Here is a 15,417-nt window from a genome sequence, read left to right as displayed (position 1 = left end):
AAAAGTTGAAAGTTTATATGGGTAGGAAAGTTTTGATGTGATGGAAAAATTAAAAGTTTAAAGAAAAAGTTGAGAAATAAACCAGGCTTTACTGCTGCATGCTATCCAGCACTTCCCTCCAATTCTTTTTTACCCTCGTCGTGCGCAACGAAACGGATCTGAACTGAACCTCCACAAAGTCTTTAAACATTTCGATGCGAATCTGCACCCGTACCACTTGCAGCATAGAAAATCCATGGCCATGGCCGCCGCGAACGTGGAGAAGACTCTAAAATAAACGTGAAAGTCCAGGCATATGCATTCGGGCTCTCCTTCATTACATCTGAACGGGTGCAGAGCGCGCAGCGAAGCAATGCTGCAGCTGCTTGCCACAACATCAACGCCCCTTTCCCCTGTCAAGATGAGGCCGGCGGCGGCGGCAATGGCGACGAAGAGCGAGTACCGGAGGATGGAGGCGGAGGAGGAGGAGGAGCTGGACAAGGAGGAGTGGGCGCGCAGGGCGGAGGCGCAGCGCCGCAGGCGTCGGAGCGGCGGGAGATACGTCTTCACCTGCGCGCTCTTCGCGTCGCTCAACGCCATCCTCCTCGGTTACGGTCAGTCTCCCTCTCCTGCTCGATCGATCTCACCTCCTCCTTGTTCTTCTTTCTCCTGGCTCCTGCCATGATTCCAAGCTTCCAACTCCAAGCTTCAGCAGTTCCTCTTAAAAAAAAAGCTTTGCGTGATCGAGTTAAACGCTTGAATCATGCGAAACTTGTGGCGACGCGAGGACACGAACTTCCAGATGGGCCAAAAAACTTGCCAGTTGGTTGCCTGGTTACATTCCAAGTGTGTTGGGAGTTTTATTTCTCGTCGGTTAGGTACGTGTACATTGTACAGTGTACTGAGATAGTTATATATATGCGAGCATGCTGTTTGCAACTTTGCAAGGAAATGTCGGTTGCTACAAAGTGTTAGGCAGACGAATAGGAGCCTGTGATATGAATGATATTGTTGATGTAGTTACATGGAACTTTCTGTGATTTTTCGTCGTCGTACTCAAGGATTGATTAGTCCAAACCACCATGTCTTTGCTTAAACTTGTAGGAAAGTGACACCTACAAATTGTACTATACTACTGTTAGTTCTGTTGCTGATTTACACATTTACAACAGATTTTTTAGGTCAGGTTACACCAAATTAAAGAATTTAGACCACTTCCGAGCCATCCATCTTCCACGATAAAAGAATCTTAAACACAACCCAGATAGTTTTTTCTACGCTCTAAATCACTCCATTCTCCAGTAACACATCACTCTCATGGTCGATAGAATAGTCATATACGGTAGGAGCGTCCGGACACGTAGCTCGTCCAAGTCCAGCTCCCGAATTTTTCCTGTCAAAACCGAGTGGTTGACCCTGACAAAACCAACAGAAATGTTGATCAAACCATGAGGAAATCCACAAATTTATTTGGAGCCCTCGAGCAACCCACAAGAAACGAAGTTGGATTCACCAGACCGTTCCGAGAAAAAAAACAGGGAGTTAACGTTTTGTCAGTTTCAATTCGGGAAGTCCAATTTTTGGCAAAAAAAAAACAAAACAAAACGGTTTTTATTGGTTTTGTAAACCCTGGTTCTCCTTCTATACTACTCTCTCGTTACATAATATAAAGATTTTTAGGGTTAAATAAAATAGGTAGAATTAAATAGGGGAAAATTGTTATTGATTGAAAAGTGGAGGTATATGATAAAATTGAATGGTGGAGGGTTGTGATTGGTTTAGAAGAGAATGTTGGTGAAGAAGTAGTTATATTTTGGCACAAATCTTAAGGACTAGAAGTTATTATATTTTGAGATGGAGGGAGTAGTTGATACCCCGCGCTTTGCTACATGATATGTAGATGAATGCATCTTATGTATTACATAACTAGTACATGTATATATGAAAATGATGTGAAAATAATAATTTGACGTTGTTTGCATATTATTTAAAATACTCTACATAATAATTACTAGTGAGTGATGATGTGACACACTTATAAATATTAGGGTGAGTTTGAGAGGGGGGGGGAAGAGAAAATTAAGATACGCAAAATGAGGTGAGCCATTAGTACATTATTAATTGAGTATAAACTATTTTAAACTTAAAAAATAGATTAATATGATTTTTTTAAGCAACTTTCATATAGAAAATTTTTACAAAAAACACACCGTTTAGTAGTTCGGGAAGCGTGCGCGTGGAAAACGAAACTAACTAACTCACAAAACTCCTCCTGCCGAACGCTCCCTAGTTTTAGGAGTTAGTTTATAGTAATATTAGGATTATGTACAAGAGAAAAATGGTGAAGGGATCATCTTGCAAATATTTATAGTACTTGGGATCAGAATACACAAAACATTAGAGAAATGGAAATCCTCTCTCCTCCTGTAGGAAAGGGAACAGGCAACCTTCGAGGGCGAAGCACATCGACATCTCCCACCTTTCTCGCGCCCCCATTGGATTGGGGGCGTCCGCCATTGATGACCAGCTCCGAATCTAGTACGGCGAATCGCCCGCGGCAAGGAGCAGCGTCGCCGTCGCCCGTGGATCGCCGGGAGCCCGGAGGGAGGCGGCGATGGCGGGCGCGGAGGCCGCCAATGGCAGGAACAAGTACGCGGTTCTTGATCCCAGCGACGAGCCGGAGGGGCGGAGGAGGCCCTCGGCGTGGGAGCGGAGGAGCAAGGAGCGGTTCGTGCTCGCCTGCGCCATCTTCGCCTCGCTCAACGCCATCCTCCTCGGCTACGGTGAGTTCTTGCAATGCCGTTGGCGTGCCCCCCTCCCCGTCCCCGGGGATCCGAGCTTACGAATAAGAACAGCGCATTTTTCTTGCAAATTCGTGCGCCCGTGAGTGGAACCGCAGTTTCGTTCCGACAGTGATAGCACTTCGTTAATCGTAACCGCTTAGAGAGCATGCTTTCCGTACATTCACGAGAAAAAGAAAATCTTTGATTTATTTCTGAACGCTATCAACGACGAGAGAGAGAGGGGAAAGGGGGCAAAGTCGCAGTTCTTATGATTTGATGGAAATGTTTTGTTATCTATAGTTATCTGGAATCTGGATGGTCCTCATGCAGGATTCTGTCCTTCCTTGCTCCAAAACGACGAGCAAATCAGCATCTGAAATAGGACAACTGAGTTATTAAAATTAAAGATTCCAAGGGATTGATTCCCCGCAGCTGCCAAGATCTTTTATAACCCAGTGCTCATGTTGTATCTGCAGATGTTGGTGTAATGAGTGGCGCAATAATCTACATTCAGAAAGATCTTCACATTACCGAATTTCAGGAAGAAATCCTAGTTGGTTGCTTGAGTGTGGTTTCACTCTTGGGAAGTCTGTCAGGAGGAAGAACATCTGATGCAATTGGCAGGAAATGGACAATGGCTCTTGGTGCAATTGTCTTCCAGGCTGGTGCAGCCATAATGACGTTCGCCCCTTCATTCACCGTGCTCATGATCGGGAGGCTCCTTGCTGGTGTGGGCATTGGCTTTGGTGCCATGGTATCTGCAGTCTATATCGCTGAGATATCCCCTGCAGCTGCCCGTGGGACTCTCACATCCCTCCCTGAGATCTGTATCAATTTAGGGATCCTCCTTGGTTATGTTTCCAACTATGCTTTCTCGGGCCTTTCAGAGCATATCAATTGGAGGATTATGCTTGGTGTTGGTATCCTCCCATCTGTCTTCATTGGATTTGCACTTTTTGTGATCCCAGAATCACCCAGGTGGTTGATGATGGAAAAGAGAGTTCCAGAAGCCAGGGCAGTATTGCTGCAGATAAGTGAGTCTGAAGCTGAGGTTGAAGAAAGGATTGCTGAGATTGAGGAAGCTGCAAATCTTCTTAAATCGACGAAATCCGAGGACAAGGCAGTGTGGATGGAGCTGTTGAACCCTTCTCCTGCTGTTCGTCGGATGCTATATGCTGGCTGTGGTATCCAAATGTTCCAGCAGATCACGGGTATTGATGCTACTGTCTATTACAGCCCAACTATTTTCAGAGATGCCGGGATCAAGTCTGATCAGGAGCTTCTTGCAGCCACAGTGGCTGTTGGTTTTACTAAGACAGTGTTCATATTGGTTGCAATTTTCCTCATTGATAAAGTTGGACGCAAACCGCTTCTTTATGTTAGCACCATTGGAATGACTATGTGCTTATTTGTCTTGGGGATTGCACTCACATTGCAAAAGCATGCCATGGGACTTATTTCTCCAAGAATTGGGATTGACCTAGCAGTTTTTGCAGTTTGTGGAAATGTGGCTTTCTTTTCAATTGGCATGGGTCCAATATGTTGGGTCTTGTCTTCAGAGATATTTCCTTTGAGATTACGAGCTCAAGCATCGGCACTAGGTCAAGTAGGTGGTAGAGTGAGCAGTGGTTTGGTTTCCATGTCATTTCTTTCCATGGCCCGTATTATATCAGTGGCAGGAATGTTCTTTGTCTTTGCGGTTATCTCGACTGTCTCTGTGGCCTTTGTGTATTTCTGCGTGCCAGAAACGAAAGGGAAAACTCTGGAGCAGATTGAGATGATGTTTGAAGGTGGGAAAGAATGGAGAGGGAGTGAGATAGAGCTTGAGGATACACAACATTTAATACAGAGCAGCAAGAAGTCTGTGTCTCTAGGCTGACACTATTAGAAACAATAAATTCGAAATCATTCGATGTTCAATGATGAACCATACTTATCCTGCTTCCATCGCCTACGGGATTCTGAAATTCAGGTCTGCAAAATGATCAGGCTGCCTTGGACTGCTACGGATTTTGAGGGCTTAACACGAGTATATTAGGTGTAGGCGCAAAACAGCATGTAAATGTCTGCTTTACACAACTACATCCCAAAATGTTACCTGGGAGGACACAGATGATGTTGTATATGGCGGTATCTTCCACCTACCAAAAAATATAGTTGTTGAAGTTCCTTATTCCACAGTTTAATTTTAATAGAGGAAGAGGTGTGTGATTTCCAACTGAATGAATTCTGTGTGATTCTTGATCCAGCTTTTTGATTTAGTCCTTCATGATATTGTAGTACTGTGGCTTTGTTGGTCTAGTATAAAACCTTCAAGACCATGCCATGTCTATAGCTTTGCATTGACGTGCAGAGTTCTGTAAATACCAGATTTGGATGATTCATTCTGTCAAATTAATTATTTACTGAAAGTGCACTGTGACTCTGTGAGTCAAAGATTAGCATAGCTTCATATACATATTTTTTTTTTTTTGCCGTGCCGACAAAATCTTACAAGTGCAAAGCCACTGTTATTTTGTCATTGCTTACCTGCCAAGTGAAGATGTACATTTTGTCTGACATCCCACATATTCCAATCTCGTTATCTCTTTGCATTTGTGCAACTATTCATACTTTGCAAACATGGAGGAATTGCAGAACAAGCAGCTGTCTGAGAGTAACCTTCCAATCACACTGCCCTCCTCCATTTCCAGGCTCCTGCTCTCCCTGTTCCACAGATGGATGCCAAAGCTCTCACCTTTGATGCTCTCAACCTTGGCCTTCACCCACCTCTCGCCCTTCCTGTCCTTGGGTGCAACGAACAGCCCGCCGATCTTGTTCCAGTCGACGGGGTAGAACGCCGCCGGCGGCAGCACCGTCAGGTCAGCCTCCGCCTCCGGCCTCCGGCGGCGACGCCACCTCGCCGCCACCCTCGACACGAGGTACGGCCCGTTGTGGCCCCACTTGCTGCCGTCGAACTTGGCGGCGAACTCAGCGATGAACTCGCGGAGCAGCGGGTGGCCCCGGTCGAACACCATGACGGCGTTGTTGAGGCGCATCCAGTCGCCGGTGGACGCGTCCACGGCCTGCGCGCCGATGGCGTTGCGGAGGTCGGAGAAGGGCCTGAGAACGACGACGTCGGCGTCGAGGTAGACACCGCCGTACTTGTAGAGCAGGGCGAGGCGGAGGAGGTTGGAGAGGTTCTGCCCGAGCGGGATGCTGCCGGGGCTGACGTCCCCGCGCTGCACCGCGCCCAGCCACGCCTCCGCCGGCGTGCCGTTCAGGAGGTAGGCCATGTCCGGCGAGGCGGCGGCGACGCGGAGGCCGCGGTCGAGGAACGGGCCGAGCCTGTCGCCGCCGCCGTCGGAGTCCATGGTGTCGGAGGCGATGAGGAGGCAGGCGTCGCGGTGCGACCTGAAGAGGCTCTCCACGACGAGGAGCTCGCGGCGGCCGAACCGCGCGAGCGGGGAGAGCCACGTCATGAAAAAGCGCCGCGTGCACGGCCGCGGCGAGGCGAAGAGCTCGCCCGCGCGCGCCGCGAACCGCCGCGTCCGGGGAGTCTCCCTGAGCAGCAGCTTGAGGAGGCTCTTGTTCCTCTTCGCGGACGCCTTCTTGTTGCTCTTGGCAGGAGAAGCAGGAGGAGCCGGCGGCGGAAGAGGAGGTGTCGGTGTCGGTGTCGTCGTCGTCGTCGGTGTCGGCGGCGGCGGCGACGATGCATGGAAGGCTCGCAGCGACTTGTCCATGGATACATCAAGTGTAGGAGGAGCAGCGGCCACCGTCGTCGTAGCCATCGTCGTGGCATTCGGCCTCGAAGTTGGCCGCGGGAGGAGTGGGCAGAGCAGGAGGCTGAAGGTGGTGTGCGAGAGGAGGAAGACGAGGGAGAGAAGCAGGAGGAGGAAAGGGAGGGAGAGGGAGAGGAGGAGCAATGGCAATGGCTTCCGCGGCGTCGGCGGCGGCGCCATCGTCGGAGGAGGAGGAGCAGGCGCCATGGCGTTCGCCTTGGTGGCAACTGGCGCCATGTGCACGTACGTGCACCGGGCGCCTGCCTCTTGGAGCCAAGGGATTTTCTGCGTGGACCCTTCGAAGCAGGGGAAGGGAGAGCGCGCTATCAGCGTGTGCCGCTGCACAACACAAGCACAATGCTCGCCGATAGGTTAAAATTTTTCTTTAAGCACACTTGCTAGTTTTGTGGCGTTTTGTTTTGGAGAGGCACTGCCTGCCTCAGTGGTGTCAATGTGTGGTGTGCTGTCATGCATTCTCTCCAATTTAAGTCTAGTGTATGCTTTTACTTAGTACGGAGTATTAGGATATCTGTACATATATGAGTCTTTTTGTGTCCACTTCCAACTTCCAAGTTTGATTTGCGTTTTTCCTTAGGTGCATCAAGTTTATTTCTGAAGTGCCTTGCATGCATGTTCTGATGATGTAACAGGCTAACCGACTAAACACTTAAACAGTATATAAAGTGACCACTACTTGATCTCATAAATCATGGCTAAATTTTTGATGCAGTAAAGGAGAGCAAATGAGCAAATTAGACCATCATGATCCTACCTTACGTACTGCTAACTTTTACATCCAGTCAGCTTATGTATGATGTATCATAACAGACAGCATATTGGATATATCAGCATTGAGAAAACTTCGCATTCAGATCGGCACGCCCATAGCATTCAGGCAGCACGAAATGTGCGATGTACGCAGCTTAATTGGATTAGATAATCGACTTGCATGTGGCACGCTATAAAATTTGACATGGTATATAAACTGAAACAGCTAGGAGATAAGTCAAAGCTTGGCGATGCCACCGTGCGAGGATCTGAATAGATCCCTCTGAAAAATATCAGGAACTACTTTAAGAAACTACTAATCGACTTATATTGCTGGGTGAATTCCTTATAGAAAGTAGAAACTGTCCCTCGACTTATAGTGCAGGACATATTTTGCTAGCCTCACCATTGCATCACAGAAACGTAGTTGGAGTGAGGTGCAGTAGTTAGATCAAGGAATTGGCGTGACGGGATTATGAGATAAAGGACAACAATAAAAATTTAGACCTGCTATTCTCCAGAATTTGCAGTCTTTACTACAGCTTGTAAGTTACAAACTACTCCAATTTTCACCAGAAGAACCTCTCTCGGTGCCATGAGCTACATAAATTTGTTACTCCTATTTGTGTTTGGATCAGAATCTTACACAGTAAGATTAAATCTGCTGCACTTAATCAGAACTTTAGACAACGGAGAAATGAAATATATGCTAATCATAAACCAGATAATGGTAGATTGGATATGCACACAATCATATGCAAGATACAAGCATTAGAAATATCATTCGAGTTATCCATTCATCTCTTCAAAGTTTTAACCGTAGGTTACTCTCCATATCTGGAAATGGATACATTAGTAAATTTAGCGAATGTGACTCAAAGTTCATAACCTGGAAACCTAGAATCAAGGGGGTTAATCATGTCCAGAAACAGGTAAGCCATTCCAACTTGTCCTTCAAACAAGGAATACGGCTCATCACCACTGTGCATGATGCCATCCGCAATCAGTTGTTTAGCTCGGTCAAGGAGAAAGCAAGCGAAAGCTTTAGCACGGTAGAGGTGTTCCTTCTTTTTCGTTAGGCGGAAAAGTGCTAGAAATGTATAGGCGTTCCCACTTACTCCATGGCATATTCCAACTCTTTTGAGCAGCCCTCTATTCCAAACAACCTCTGCCGCCTCTGCAATTGCCTCAAGGAATCGTTCTTCTGGGAACACCTGGTAAGGATATGACATAGTATATGCAGAATGTAACAGATTGCCAGAACGAAACATGCAGCCAAAGCAGGTGGTTGAGATGAGATGATCTGAGAATAGAAAACAAACCTGTGAAGCCTTTGCTAAGGTGAGGGAAATGCCAGGAGCCCCATGGCACCAGTGCACAAATCGATCATGCTTATCCTCCTCAGTAACAGGGTAATTACCACTAGGGAACCGGTTCTGAATCATGTAGCGCAAGGTTCCCTTTACGCATTCCGTGTCATCTTTAGTCAAGTCCATGTCCAGCAAAACATGCATGATCCCAGAAAGTCCATGAGCAGCACCCCAATACTTCTCACCATACCATTCATACATCAATGGGCAGCCTATCGTGGACAGTGTTCTACCATCTCTGATAATATCTCTCATGACAGTGTCCTACAAATAGTTCAATAGAATGATGATGATCATCCATCGCATGTGCCCAGCGATCATCCAACAAGTATGAATGGAAGAATGACAAATGAAGGCACTAAAGATTGAACTGTGTACTTACTGTAGTGGTTGGCGGTATAGTATTATCTCCAAGGTGCTTGTTTAGGAAGGTGCATGCCCATAGGTATCCAGCTCTTCCATATAGAAGCTCATCAGGTGATTTACTATGAATTTTGATCTATACCAGGATAATACATGTTATGTCACATGAACATGGGCCATACTACCATAGATAACATATTGCTTTGTTTAGATGGATGAACTTTCAAGTGAGTAAAGAGACATACTTGGGACTAACATTTTTTTTCTATAAAACAGTGCAACCGATCAAACGTAAAATTGTTATTGCATACTGTAATAAAACAGCAGTAAAATTTCTATGGTTCAGTGTTGTTTGATATGTGGCTTCTTATTTAGAAACAGCAATTTCATTTCTTAGGAGCTCAAGCCAAGTCCTGATAATTAATCTATCTATTATATTATTAAAAAAGCTTTGAAAGGAGGCACCACGTTCGCTGTGAGGGCTAGAAATTCTCACATTAATCGGAGAAAAAGAAAAAAAAAAGAAAAGGAGAGTCCAAGTAGAAATACAATCTAAAAATAGCTGAAATTCGGAATTAAAAATAAGCAATATTGAAAGAAGTTTTCATATAAGAACCCAATACGAGATTTATCAAAATTCAAAATAAAAATAAAATCAAATCCAAAATTAGAAAAAGGAAAGAAGAGTCCAAGTAGAAATACAATTTAAAAATAGCTGAAATTCGGAATTAAAAATTAGCAATATTGAAAGAAGTTTCCATATAAGAACCCAATACGAGATTAATCAAAATTCGAAATAAAAATAAATTAAAAGCCAAAATTAGAAAAGGAAACATGAGTCCAAGTAGGAATACAATTTAAAAATAGCTGAAATTCGGAATTAAAAATAAGGAATATTAAAAAAACAGTCCATATAAGAACCCAATATGAGATTAATTAAAATTCAGAATAAAAAGAAAAATAAATCCGAAATTAAGGAAAAAGAAAATAAAGAAGAGTTCAAGTAGGAATACAATTTAAAATTAGCTGAAATTCGGAATTAAAAATAAGCAATATTGAAAGAAGAATCCATATAAGGACCCAATACGAGATTAATTAAAATTTCGAATAAAAATATAATAATATCCAAAATTAGAAAAATTAAAAGAGAGTTCAATTAGAAATACAATTTTGAAACAACTAAAGTTGAAAATAAGAAATAAAAACATTAAAAGAACACAATATGGTATTAACTAATTTTTTTAGAAAAAATAAATTCTGAAATTAGAAAAAAAAGATTTCAATTAGGAATAAAATTTATAAATAACTAAAATTTGTGATAAAAATAAAGACTATTGAAAGAAAAGACCATCTAAAACACACAACGAGATAAATTAAGTAACAGGCCTATAAATAAGTAGAGTTGGTGGTGGTTGATATGGTATATAAAAATTGTTAATGAAACACCAAATAGAATCCTAATGACGATTAAAAGGAGGGATGTCAGGTAGGATGTGAAGCAAACAAGTAAAGCGGTTGCCTAGACTTCTAGAAAGTAAAAAGAAAAAAAAACCACATTGATAATTATTTTCGATTTTTAAAATCTTAATGACAATAAAAAGGAGAAGCAGTGGGCGGGGTGTATAAGAGTATAGTTGCAGAGCCTCCGACGGTTGACGGAACTTCTAGAAAATAAAAAATAAATTGCAATAATAGTTATGTTCGATTTTTAGAATCACAATGAAAATAAAGAGTAGGCGGCGGACGAGAGCTGCAGAGGGGCATAGTGGCATCGTTTGATGGGACTTCTAAAAATTATAAAAAATAAAACTACAAGTCCAATTTTTAAAGGTTCGGAACTTCTAAAAAGTAAAAAAAAAACAATGATAATCATGTTCGATTTTAAAATCTTAATGACAATAAAGAAGGGAGGCAGCGGGCGAGCCGTAGAGGAGCATAATGGCAAAACCGCTGACGGTTTGGCGGGACTTCTAGAAAGTAAAAATGAACCCAAACTATAATTATGTTCGATTTTTAAAATCTCAATGACAATAAAGAGAAGAGATAGTGGACGGGAGTATAATGGCAACGTTTGATGGGACATCTAGAAATTATAAAAACGAAACCCAACGTGACAATAAACTCTAAAAACTATAAAATCCAATTTTTAAAGGCTCCAAGAATAATAAATAGAAATAGTGATAGATTGAGCAAGCAAATAAAGAAGGAGATGACATAAGAGGTAGCAACTGGTGTGATTTTAAAAACTATGTAATTAGAAACACGAGGATGATAAGGTTTGGTCTTTTAAAGTCTTAACATTGAGATAGCTCTTTAATAAATTTTAAGTAAGATTATACTTAAAAAAATATTATTTTTTTCTGCTAGCCGCGTAATTGCGCGGGCTACCCAGCTAGTTTATAATAAGCCAAAATAGCCAATGCTCATTTCTATTGCCATTCCAGTTTTAACTGAGATGAACCTGCACCTATAGCATCATCCAAGTCAAACTACAAATTTATCGAGTTCAGAAGGCTAATCATCACAATCACGTTATAGGCATCATCAGCAGCAGCATTTTACGCTTAATCACCTCCTTAAACGCGCTCAGGTAATGAGCAACGCCAGCTTCATCTCCGGCGTGTTTGGCCACCACCGCACCGAGGGCGCAGACTCCAGCTCGCCCACAGATGAACGTGGCGATCCTGCACAAATCCCCCAAACCCCACCGAGTCACCACCTTACCAAACCAAACCAAATCAAAACGCTGCTGCGCCCGACGAAGCGGCTGAGGAACGCGCAGATTACTCGGCCCCCATGGATGCGGCGTCGCAGGCGGCCACGATCTCCGCGCACGTGGCGAGGTCCGCGCGGTCGCCGGTGACCAGGTAGGCCCTGAAGAGCAGGAGCGCCGTGCCGAGCGCGCCGGTGTAGAGGGTGAAGTCGCCCACTGCCTCCCCCGCTGCCGCGGCGGCGCGCCGCCTCTTATCCCACGTCTCGTGCACCACCTGATCGACGAGGAGCACACCAGAATATCAATCACTCAATCAGCGCATGAGGTGACGAACTAGCGATACGGTGGTGGACGAGTTAACCTTCTGCTTCAGGTGAAGCGCCGCGTGGAGGAAGCGATCGGCGAGGTCGGGGTAGGGGAGGGAGAGGAGGTGGTGGAGAGAGGAGGAGTAGGTGGAGGGGATCGCCGCCGCCGCCGCTGCCGCCGGTGGCGGCGGCGCGCCTTCGTCGGCATAGCCCGGCATATTGTTGGGGAAGAAGCGATCAGCCATGCCGGATACCCCTGGAATCGCTGGATTTCTTCTCAGATTTCTCCGGGAGGAGAGAGGACGGGAATGGTGGTAAGGCGCCGGAACCCGGCGAGAACGGCGGCGAGCGGCGGAGGGAGGAGGGCTCAGTAGATCACTGATGAATGGCCTTTGGTGAACGCAACCGACCAGTGACGTGTGGGCCAGAGCGTTGGTACTTTCTCCTAAAAACCCTCGGACATTGTTTAATCCCCCGGTTGGCCACTTTTGTCTCTACTGAGTACTGACCGTCCGATGGACGTTCCACGGTCCAGATAAAAAGGGTTGATTGCTTCTTATTTTGTCGTAAAAGCTCTTTGACAGATATGGCTGTGTTTAGTTTCCTTGAAACTTTCAAAAATTTCGTCACATCAAATGTTTGGACATATGTATGAAGCATTAAATATGAACGAAGAAAAAACCAATTGCACAGTTTGTATGTAAATTGCGAGACGAATCTTTTGAGCCTAATTACATCATAATTTGACAATGTGGTATTACAATAAACATTTGCTAATGGCGGATTAATTAGGCTTAATAAATTCGTCTCGCAGTTTACAGGCGAAATCTGCAGATGTCATATAATCAAAACTAGTAAAATGGCCCGCGTAGATTGCGCGGCTAGCATCTCTATAAAATATCCACGTACAATAACATACTACCTACGTTTTTCAATAGATGATACCGTTGACTTTTTCTTACATGTTTGACCATTCGTCTTATTCAAAAAATTTACATAATTATAATTTATTTTGTTATGAGTTGATTTATCACTCATAGTATTTTAAGTGTGATTTATATCTTATACATTTACATAAATTTTTTGAATAAGACGAATGGTCAAACATGTGAGAAAAAGTCAACGGCGTCATCTATTAAAAAAACGGAGGGAGTATATACTTCACATTCTATTGTGAAAAAAAATTAAAATGACAAATGATTTTGAGATTTGACCTAACTTGACCAAACTATTGTGAAAAAGTCTTTAAAATGACAAATGCTTAATATAGTAATTCCCATGTCCATAAAACAAACACGATGGAATTTTTAGTATTCTCATAACAATACAATAAATCAAAGATGCATAAATCCTATGGTACATTCGTTTGTCTTATTCCCCTACATATGTATTGAAATCATAAAGTTGCATCTTTCCACTACCTCGAATGACATTCTTCCACCTACTAAAGATGGCATATTGTATTGTATATTCATAATAGTTTATAAACTTAAATTAAAAATGTACTATCGTTATCAATATTACTATGTTACTGGGTATTTTTATATTTTATTTTGTTAATGTTGCTCACAGTTTGGACTTTACGAACTCTTGTCACATTGGTATAGGGTTAAGATCCAATCTCATAAGCTAGTTTTTTAGCTAATTTACGTGAGAATTTTTACTTGATAGTATTAATATAAAGCTAATAGAAGAGCTAGCCTTCAATTGTAAAACTGGACTCTTCTATCAATATTATTTATTTTAATTCACATTTAAAATAGTTCTAAATCAACTTCTACATAAAATGTTTCCTCACTAATATTTATTTTCTAACTGAATTTAAGATATCTGTAAATTTTATTTCTACCTAGATTCTTTCCCTCAATATTATTTATTTTTAATCCAATTTTAAAATATTTCTAAACTGCACTCCTCCCCAAAACTCTTTCTGCTATAATATTTACCTTCAATCCGATTTTCCTATGTGGATTCTTTATGTTAGTTTTATTATTTTCAATATGAACTCATGGACACCTAACAAAAATATTAATTTTTTGTAATTGTTAATCCTAAATTTTGAATTTTGTTAATCATATTTCTTACATGGAATCACTTTTTTAATTTTCTTTATTTTTCCCTAATTATAGATATTTAAAATTTATTTTTAAATAGACCATATTTTTTCCTAATTGTACTCGAACTCTTTTCTCAATAATATTTGTTTTTAACTGAATTTAAGATATTCAAAATTTTATTTCTACTTGAACTTTTTCTATTCATACTATTTGTTTGTAATCTGAATTTAAAACATTTCTAAATTGTTCTCCTACTTGAACTCTTTCTCCATAATATTTATATTTAATTCAAATCTTAGATGTTTCTAAATTTTTTTTTACATGGGCTCTTCTCTCAATATTAACTATTTTTAATTTCACTTCGAGATTCATATTTTTCTCTCCTAAATTGTATTTCTATATAAACTCTTTTTAAGTAAATTCCATATAACTCTTGTCTCAATAACAGTATTTTTTTATTTTTTTTCAATAAAAAATCAGAATAATCTAAATTGTATTTCTACCTTGACTCCTCTTCTAATTTTTAGTTTTTATTTTGAATTTCATGTATTTTAAATTGTATTATTTTGACTTGGAGTCTAAACTCTTGTTCGTTTCCACAGTAATACACTATGACCAGAGAGTCCATTTCTTATTCATGTTTGACAGTTTCATGCATCTGTCCGTTTGTTTCTTCTTCTTGTCATTCATATTTTCATCCAATTAACATATCCTTGCCCGTTTGACAGTTTCATGCATCCTTGTCCGTTTGCTTTTTTTTCTTGTCATATTTTCATCCGATTAATATATCCTGTCCGTTCGACTGATCCTAATCTCATTCAATATATTGCCCGAGTGTCTTAATATGCCTTTTTTTTTTCCTTTTTTCAGTTTTTAACTAATCCTAATCGAGTTCTGTTTTTATTTTTTCTTATTTTTTTTGGATTAATGTGAGAATTTCTAGGCTGTGAGAGCAAACGTGGAGACTCCTTTTTTATTACTTTATTAATATAATAGATAGATATATGGCATTCTAAATATAAGTGCATACTCTCTTTGTCTTAAAATATTTTGGTAGGATCGGATACATCATAGTACTACAAGTCTGAATAGGCAATCTGTCTATATTTATAGTATTAGTATATGTCCCATCCAACTAAAACTTCTTATATTTTGGAACGAAGGAAGTAATGTTTTTCATCGTCTTAAGTCACTTAAGTATAGTTTACTTTAACTTACACAAGCCTTTGCCAAATTTTACATTTATCATAGTTTATTATTAGCATTGGCTTTAAACCAGGGATAACATAGCAGTTGTTCAGATTTATGCCATTTCAAA

The 15,417-nt window shown here is 41.7% G+C and overlaps 3 protein-coding genes across 4 annotated transcripts; 1 reads left to right on the top strand and 2 right to left on the bottom strand.

Annotated features, from left to right (window-relative positions):
* Positions 1 to 47: 47 nt before the first annotated feature.
* Positions 48 to 5,218, top strand: LOC4336476 (probable polyol transporter 4). Of its 2 annotated transcripts, none has more exons than XM_026024692.2 (2): positions 48 to 593; positions 3,239 to 5,218. In XM_026024692.2, exons 1-2 carry the CDS (start codon positions 296 to 298, stop codon positions 4,639 to 4,641), a joined length of 1,701 nt encoding a protein of 566 aa, XP_025880477.1. In that variant the 5' UTR covers positions 48 to 295; the 3' UTR covers positions 4,642 to 5,218. The 2 variants fall into 2 exon arrangements, with proteins under 2 accessions (XP_025880477.1, XP_015636742.1); XM_015781256.3 differs by lacking the exon at positions 48 to 593 and adding an exon at positions 2,420 to 2,762.
* Positions 5,219 to 5,252: 34 nt separating this feature from the next.
* On the bottom strand, positions 5,253 to 6,760 carry LOC4336475 (uncharacterized protein At4g19900). The gene has a single exon (XM_015781258.3). It carries the CDS (start codon positions 6,758 to 6,760, stop codon positions 5,366 to 5,368), a length of 1,395 nt encoding a protein of 464 aa, XP_015636744.1. The 3' UTR covers positions 5,253 to 5,365.
* Positions 6,761 to 8,062: 1,302 nt separating this feature from the next.
* On the bottom strand, positions 8,063 to 12,463 carry LOC9267565 (lanC-like protein GCL2). The gene is made up of 6 exons (XM_015779464.3): positions 12,099 to 12,463; positions 11,812 to 12,011; positions 11,597 to 11,708; positions 9,044 to 9,160; positions 8,614 to 8,925; positions 8,063 to 8,505 (listed from the first exon to the last, which is right to left on the bottom strand). The coding sequence occupies exons 1-6, from the start codon at positions 12,285 to 12,287 to the stop codon at positions 8,167 to 8,169; spliced, it is 1,269 nt and encodes a 422-aa protein (XP_015634950.1). The 5' UTR covers positions 12,288 to 12,463; the 3' UTR covers positions 8,063 to 8,166.
* Positions 12,464 to 15,417: the final 2,954 nt, after the last annotated feature.

Source organism: Oryza sativa, chromosome 4 (assembly GCF_034140825.1).
Source record: "Oryza sativa Japonica Group chromosome 4, ASM3414082v1".
NCBI lineage: Eukaryota > Viridiplantae > Streptophyta > Magnoliopsida > Poales > Poaceae > Oryza > Oryza sativa.
This window is presented reverse-complemented; position numbering and strand designations above follow the sequence as displayed.

Bases quoted from the DNA above. Each gene is read 5' to 3' on its own strand.
- LOC4336476 (XM_026024692.2), top strand. From the start codon at position 296: ATGCATTCGGGCTCTCCTTCATTACATCTGAACGGGTGCAGAGCGCGC. The intron at 594-3,238 runs GTCAGTCTCCCT...TTGTATCTGCAG, and splicing joins CGCCATCCTCCTCGGTTACG to ATGTTGGTGTAATGAGTGGC.
- LOC4336475 (XM_015781258.3), bottom strand. From the start codon at position 6,760: ATGGCGCCAGTTGCCACCAAGGCGAACGCCATGGCGCCTGCTCCTCCT.
- LOC9267565 (XM_015779464.3), bottom strand. From the start codon at position 12,287: ATGGCTGATCGCTTCTTCCCCAACAATATGCCGGGCTATGCCGACGAA. The intron at 11,709-11,811 runs GTAATCTGCGCG...GGATTTGTGCAG, and splicing joins GCCGCATCCATGGGGGCCGA to GATCGCCACGTTCATCTGTG. The intron at 9,161-11,596 runs GTGATTAAGCGT...ATCCTGGTATAG, and splicing joins ACCTGAGCGCGTTTAAGGAG to ATCAAAATTCATAGTAAATC.